This window comes from Cryptomeria japonica, chromosome 7, assembly GCF_030272615.1.
Source record: "Cryptomeria japonica chromosome 7, Sugi_1.0, whole genome shotgun sequence".
Classification (NCBI taxonomy): Eukaryota; Viridiplantae; Streptophyta; class Pinopsida; order Cupressales; family Cupressaceae; genus Cryptomeria; species Cryptomeria japonica.
The window spans coordinates 847,853,079-847,861,528 of record NC_081411.1 but is presented as its reverse complement, the minus strand read 5'-3'; the positions used below and the strand labels follow the sequence as shown (position 1 = coordinate 847,861,528).

General features: G+C 32.6%; 1 protein-coding gene across 1 annotated transcript; it reads right to left on the bottom strand.

Moving 5' to 3' along the window:
• Nucleotides 1–4,517: 4,517 nt before the first annotated feature.
• Nucleotides 4,518–6,395, bottom strand: LOC131857033 (mitogen-activated protein kinase kinase kinase 17-like). Its single transcript, XM_059209022.1, has one exon. The coding sequence runs from the start codon at nt 6,393–6,395 to the stop codon at nt 4,518–4,520; it is 1,878 nt and encodes a 625-aa protein (XP_059065005.1).
• Nucleotides 6,396–8,450: the final 2,055 nt, after the last annotated feature.

The following is an 8,450-nucleotide window of genomic DNA, read 5'->3' as shown; positions in this document are numbered from 1 at the left end:
TCCCTCCCCCTATTCTTTAATTAATTAAATTTAATATTTAATTAATTAGTTCTCATAGTCCTCTATAATTAATTAAATTTTATTTTATTAATTATAAAACTTAGTCCATTACCTTTAATTCTTCCAAATCCCATTTAATTTTTTTTATCCATCCAAATCCTATTTAATTAGTTGATGTTAAATAAATTAATTAAATCCCCTTTAATCCTTTTATAATTAAAATTCAAAATTGGCATCATCTACCATGTGTCACTTACCCTTCATATGTACAACCTTGCACATTATTTCAACCATACTTCACTAAAGACAAATGTCACTTTTTAGATTGATGTTACATGGGGTCACCTCCCTCTCATTAATAAAGTATTGTTCACCTCTATCATTTAACTTCCAATCCCAACAAGTCACCTTTATCCTTAGCTTGTCCTTATCATTTAACCTACAATCCCATCAAATCTTTTTTAAGCAACTTGTCCTTTTCTCTCTTGACGGAGAAAATTCATGTTCCCCATGTGCTAGACTACATATATGATCAAAGACCTATCCTCATTTGATCTTAGCCGTCCATTTTTAATCTCTTAACCATATCCTATGATTTTGTTTTTTTTAAATTCTATTTGTAGAAGCTTCTCCTAACCATTTTTCATCAAGTATTGCTAGTGTATTCATACTATCATTTTTCTTTCCAAAATAGCAATTGCAAGTAGATTATGATGAAATTATTCTAGAACAATCCACATTCAAGTCTAGAGCATATCAATAGAATAAGGTGCTTTTATTTATCTTTGTTGGTATTTTGATGATGTTTAGTTTTGATTGTCATTGATGGACACACACTTATTTGATTAATGTATTATTCTCAACCGGTAGTTGTTCTAACCAGTATTGTATGTATAGTCTTTATTTGATTGAAGACTATCGATGTTTTAAAGAAGAAGCTTATCGATCAAGTGGTATGAAGACCTCAAGCGAAATAGAGACCCCAAGCGGCAGTTAATATTTTGATCAGAACGACTATGATCAAGTTTTCCAGTCTTCACCTATTAACTGGTGATTGGTATATGTAATTAACTGGTATACATGTAATGTGTGATGAGTTATCATCCACCGACACTTTAGCGGTGTTTCTGTGTCGTGTTACCAAATGTGTCTAGGTGCACTATACCTAGGAAATTGTAATCTAATCCTATTGCTAGACCGACATGAAATCAAGTTCCTATTTAAGGACATCATGTCTAGGGTTTTAGAAAGGAGAACAAAAGTTGATATGTGCGAGTCTTTGAGAGGAAAGGTATCTTGTGACTGAGATTGAGAGTGCAAAGCATAGAAGACTGAAGTAATGCTTGAATGCATTAACAAGGAGTTATCAGGGATCTAATCAAGCATTATGTGCTACTATCTAGATCATTCACTTGTTGATTACTAATATCTTCGACAAGTCTGAAACCCTTAACCGGGTAGGCCCAACCAAGCCTATTGTAAATCCTCTAACAATATGGTTCATAGTCGTGGATCTGAAATCCTTTAACAGGATAGTCTTTAACAGGACTTATCTCCTAACAGAGATCTGGATTCCTAACAGGATCTGTTCTGGTGAAGAACATTGTAAGACCTTAACCGGTCTAGTTACTATTCTGCAGATAGTTGACTTGTGAGTTTTACTCACTGTGGTTTTTCCCATTTGGGTTTCCACATCAAAATATCTTGTGTTATAGTGATTGTGCTTTTATGGGTGAATGCTTTATTTGCTATTTGGATTATTTATGTTTTAACCAGTTTATTGTTTAAGCTACTACACCGGTCTGCTAGAAAATTGTTTAAGAGTTTGGTTAAGTTCTTAGGCATACTAATTCACCCCCCCTCTTAGTATTCATCAATCTCAATCATGGAGATGAAGATATTTTGAGTATATTGGTTTGATGTTCTTTTAATCATTTACTTCAATAACATTCTTCGTGTCTTCGATTACAATGAAATATTAGTGGATAATATGATTTTAATTATTTATGGAGGATAATTGGAAATAGATTTATTTAGTTAGTTAGTTAGTTATTTAGTTAGTTTGAAATAGGTGAAAATGGATTTTGCTTAATTAAATAAATAATGAAAGGGGGATTTAGAATGGTATTAGGATATGACATGATACTAAGATGAAATGTTAGGTATGGCAGTATTAGATGGTGAGAAATAAGTATCTACGAGACTTGATATAAACTATTGGCACATTTAAGTGACTACTAAGTTTCAAACTTGCACTTAGAATGTTTTATTTGGACTAAATGTAAGTCATACTTTATTTAGATTGGGCCCTCAAGTTTCAAGCTTGTAATTGGAATAATTTATTTAGATTAAATGAAAATTGTATAACCATAGGTTGAATGTTGCACATTTGTCTACTAGATATACTTTGAAAGTTTAATGAGACTTTGTTGCAACTAGGCCATGGTTGGATTCTCCTAATAAAAGGCCATTAAAATCATGGCTAAAAATATTCATATTTCCTATGTGTAGTATTAAACAAAATCCAACTAGAAACTATTCTTGCACATAATATGCTGACCAATAACGTTAACTACAACATCTAATTAAATTCCAAGGTGGTGATTTCATACATGTTAGGTTTGGGCTAACTCACCATATATGAGCTCTTTCCTCCACTTTAGTAAGGATGAATCTTCCATTTATCAAAATATGTACTATACCCACAAATGATGAGATCAAAAGAAATATTTGAACTTAAATTATTTGTTAGGTTATGTTTAAAACTCTTAATCTTGATAAGAGATTTAATAATTGTGACTACTTATTTTTTAATTGATATTCTATTATTAATAATGTAAAAAAAAAATACTTGAAAAAAACTTATCCAAAATCCAATTTAAAAAAAAAAAAAAAGGTAAAACATAAAAATGGATTGTGAGGCCACATGCCAAATAAGCTAGTCAATTAAGAGGGGCCACAATATACATCCTATGGAGTCTTTGGAAGGCTCATAAGTCTATACTTGATAATTTAAAAGACTCCTCCACTAATTTGTAATTCTTATCTTCAAAGATAATCTACTCACATTATCCTCAAATCAAGAAAAAAGAATCAATGTCAACTCAATAATCAAATTGAGTTCAAAATTTTATTTGTTGTAACCTCTAAATATAACCATGAGAGTATTAGAAATGATGAAGTTCTTTTAGATGATGGAAAGTTTATCTTTAAATTTACTATCGGTTTAGATAATGCATTCAATAATTTTAATCAAGTCAAGAGTATGGTTAGAATTATCCAAATAAGCTAAAATTCAACAATTTCAAATCAAAGGAGATCTATAATTTATTATTAATATTATAACAAAAATTTAATATAAAAATAATTTTCAATACATGATCAAATATATAAATTATATTAAAAAAAATTCTACAATTCCTCTCAATTATATTTATAGAGTTGGTTATTAGCTTGTGAATTGTCTTACAAATATTGAAGTTGGTGTTTCTTAAGTAAATTTTAAATTTGTTGTGGTAGTAAATTGTGATTGTCCATCCTTTTTCAATAGTAAGTCTCTATTTGATGATAATAGTAATTCACTCTATCCCTTTCTATGGCTATCCCTTCTATGTGTTAGCTTTTCACGCGTTGCTCATTGTTAAGCTACTTTAGTATTACCATTTTTTTTGAGTGTTCATCTAACTTGGAAAACTTCTATTTATGTATCATTATTAATAAAAATAGTTTATTTTAATATTAAAAATAATAAATTATTTACACCAACAATTTAAGATTCAGAAGTTTTATTATAACTAAAAGATTGTAGCTCATCTAATAGAGCATGACTGTTAAGGATGATGGTATAATCCTTATATCCCTTTATCCTAAGAAGTCAATTATTTGTTCAACTTGAACTTATGCTCCCTATACAACATATTTAAAATAACCCAACATTATCATAGAAATTCTCAACAATAAATAAATAAAATTATTTGTAGATGAAGAGGAGGGTTGAAACTATACTACAAATTTGTTGTATGACTTCATATTTTGTCTTCCTTTTCTTTCTACTTTCCTTTTAGATTTTGCTTCTAAAATCTAGTCATTCCTCAAAAAAGTCCTAGTAACCAAATTTGTTAGGATAATAGTGTATCTCGCAATCCACCAAGATACAAATCCATGAAGACACCTAATATAGAAAGTATCAAGTTCAAACATCGAGTGATTTTAATGAAATGATCCTTTTCATTTTAAAAACTCAATTGAAAAAGATTACTTACATAAATGAATCATTACTCTATATGTTGTAACCGTTACTTAAAAAAATTAATGTCTATATAATTCAAATGTATTTTTACAATAAAAAAAATTAAAAAATCATGATTAATTTATTTTAAATTTTAAATTTTAAAAAAATTGAATAAATTAAATTATTATTTTTAATAAATTACCTTTAAAAAAACACTTTTAATTGTGTTTATTAGAAACCTACATGAATGGATAAATGCATGGAACCCTGCTGTAATATGAAGAAACTAATACAGAAGGCTATTTAATGGAAACTTTTTCCTATAAGAACATACAAAGAGAGGGTCAGCCAACCATATAGCACTAAAATAATTTATTGAAAACAGTCTGGTAGAAAATATAACAATATAACTTCTATTCCTTCCATTCACATTAATTTTTTCACTGTAGGATTTCGAAGTAAATATACTACAATCATATGGGCACAAATTCCTTCCTTTACTGTTAAAGATCCACCATACCCTGTTTCTTGAAGAATCTACTCTTGTTCTTATAATACTATAATAAATGTCATCTGGTAATGATGTCTTAGGTTTCCAATGCCCGGCCTCAAGTCTTGTACAATTTTGGCCAAGTCTTGTTAGCAACATAAGCTGCAGGATTGTATCAGGATAAAAAAAAATATTCATCAAGAACTTGAGTAGCTTGTTATTGAGCCTTGAATGATTCAAATCTCTGATGCCCTGTTTTCTTTTATGGATGTCAACAATTTCAGGGCTGCTTTCTGGAGCTGCCAATTCTTTACAGAAATCAGTCAAATGTGCAATTGAGTTGCAGAAGCCATGGCTACCACTTGGATCATTGCATTTGTTAGCTGAAGACCTAGTCAGAGATGGGTCGTAATTGGATAATTTACTATTTTGAGAAGTTGAATTATAATCAGCCTGTGAATTCTGAGTGGAGGGAGTGCTCTGGGCAGAGGATTCATTAATGAAATCTGTAAAAAGAGTGTCTAACAGGGGAGGCTTACTAATGGACCTCACAACAATCCAATTTGAGGTTGGGGTTAAACACCAATTAGGCTTGTTAGCACTGCTGTTACTTGCACCAACAATTTTCTCAGCCAATTCTGCCACTCTCTGGCTTGGAGATGGCCTTGGCCTTTCTGCAGACATCCTCTTTACCTCACTGTTATTGTGCCTTGCCTGCTCCTCCTGAGGAGATTTGGGCAAATTGCCATACAAAGTTACTTGGGGAATTGAACCAGAAAAAGTTCCAGAATTGTTGGATTCATTGCACTGATTTTCTGCATTGTGAAAATTCAAAGTGCTTATGGGAGATGGTGGCCTCTGCTGCACACAGTCATTGAGAAAAGGGTGTCCAAGCAATTGGGCACTAGTCCACCTTTGCTTAGGATCCCTTCTGAAGCATTTCTCTAGAAAATCACGACCTTCAGCAGACAGACTCTTTGGAAACTCAGGCAGTTCATCAGAGCACCCAATTTTGTACATGGCAGCCAAAGGATGAGAAATGTTAGTCCATGGAGGCCTGCCAGTGGCCATCTCCACAACTGTACATCCCAAATACCATATATCACAAGGTGACCCCCCCTCCACTTGATTCACCACCTCTGGAGCCATCCACAGAGGCGTCCCACTCCATTGAACACTGCTTTCACCCTCACTCACCATATCCTTAGCAAACCCAAAATCTGCTAATTTCACACCGCAGTTCCCCACCAGCACATTCTTTCCCTTGATGTCACAATGCACAATCCCCTGATTGTGGAGATATTCAATGCCCTTAACAATACCTCTAGTGTATACCCTAATGAGTGACTCCTCCAGCTGCCCTCCAAACCTCTGAATAACATCTGCCACACTTCCTCCTGCCATATATTCCATCAACAAATCTCTCCTGATTAAACCACCATCTTCACAGTAATTCTCTCCCATAAACTTCACAAACCATGGAGAATCCATTTTCCTCAGAATTCTTATCTCATTCTCCATGGCAACAAGCTCCACCCTTCTCTCCTCAGTGCATTCAACAGACTTAACAGCAAGCAGCTCCCCTGTAGCCTTATCCAAGGCCTGGCTCACAGTGCCAAATGATCCTACTCCAATTACACTTCCTCTCACCCATTCTCTACAATCCCGCCCCATGAATGAAGCAATCTCAATCTTAATCTTGTAATCCCCAGTAACCACAATCAAGAAAACAGATGAAGTCCCAATTCAAATCACAGGATTGAATTCAAAACCCTAACATTCTAACTAATTGACCATTTATATAACCCTGCTTGCCAAGCTGTTCATCGCCATTAAAAAGCAAAAAGCATTGCCCAACTGATTATAACAAACAACTGTAAAGTACCCACATATGAACTGGAGCATTCAATTGAAGAGCAAACATACAATCATTCCCAACCTTTCCGATTGAGAATTAGGGCAAAATACAACAGACAGGAAGTGTCAGAACAACTGGTCATTGTATTGACAGCATTGAGTTTTTTATAAGACGGAATTCTTGTGACAAACGAGGGGTAAATCTGATCACAGTCAAGATACCTAAAGAAAAGACAAAACAATAAAAATCTCAGAGAAAGAAAAAAAATCTCCATAAAAAATCTGATCGCAGTCAGGATTGATAAAAAAAAATTCAATCAAATTGAATTCACATCTGAAAATCTAATACTGATTCGATTGCGACTGGCAAGTTCCTGAAAATTTTAAGAATATATTGACCGTTGGATGAAATGCAAGTCATCTGCACTTCTAGTGTCCCGATTCCATTGCACGTGGTCCAACTTTTTTTTGGTTGGACAGGGCCAGAAGATAAAGCTCCACCATTGAAAGGCTGTCAAACATCAAATGGTAAGCTTAGAATTTGACACCTATTATATGGGAATTTGATAGCTTTTTTATCCAGATCTGACAACGTTTTAATAAGAGTAGGTTTGATGATAGAGAATAGGACATGCATTACTTGGAAGAATGATTTTTTCTATAAAATGAGATGATTGATTAATATTTTTTTGCATAACATAATGTAGATAATGTGAGTATTTTTATGATTAATATTTTTGATCATGAAGATTAGTATAATGCAATAGGGATTTGCATATTTTTGTCGATTTCATTATATTTTGGGTTTATTTTTTATGGAATGTTTTAGTTTGTGATTATATAGTGATGGGTGACTTTTTTTTGCGTAAAGTTGGGTTCATCATTCAATTTTTAAAATAAAAAATCCTTGATTAATGAACATTAAGAATTGAAGGATAATAATATATGTAGATAAAGATATGAAATTATTTCAACAGAGATATATTTTCAATGGCAAGCTTGTGATGTGGAAGCATTTTAATAATGACATGGCCAAAGTGAATTCAAGACATGACAAAAATGATGAAGATTATCCTTTATTCATCAATGATGTGTAATACAAGTTGTAGAGAATATTACAAGGATTGCAAGTTCTCATGATCAAATATGGATATATGCATCCACTTGATTTGTCATGAATCTCTATCAAATACAAGTGAATGTCATTTATTCATGTGTCAAACCTATTTGGCATGATTGGATGACATGATTATGTGATGCAAAACATGGCCATGTGTTGAACCCATATGTTCTCAAACTAATCATATTGTGTCATAGGTAGGGTTGTGTACAATGCAAAGAAATGTGTTGGAGTTAGCAAAGCTGTTTTAGAAACTAACACAACAAGCTCTAGAGATATAATATGACCATTATACCACACAATGCAATTGTGGAGTGCATGAGTAGATGTCTCATATTGAGTTGTGCAAAGCTTTTGCAATAGATACTTATGAAAATGTACATGAAGTCATACTTCCAAAAGTTCATCTATGTGTAATACATCTTGGCATTATTTGAGCATGCAAGAGAAAATTATGACAAGAGATTGAATTTTGTCCAAATGATGCATAGGATTGTGTGATTCATGAGATTGTGTGTGTATCATATTTACATAGTTTGACATTATCTCATCCCTATTTACACCTACTCCTATATTATTGTGATTTTTTAACTTTTATTATGTCTATCATTTCACTTAAATCCATACACTCATTCATCAGCTAAGATTTGTGTCTCCTTGCATTGAGTCAATCTTGTGGCACACAAATTTAACCCCATGCCACATGGAATTGACCCTTGAAATTAAAAAAATTAAGTTGGATTTTGTGAACA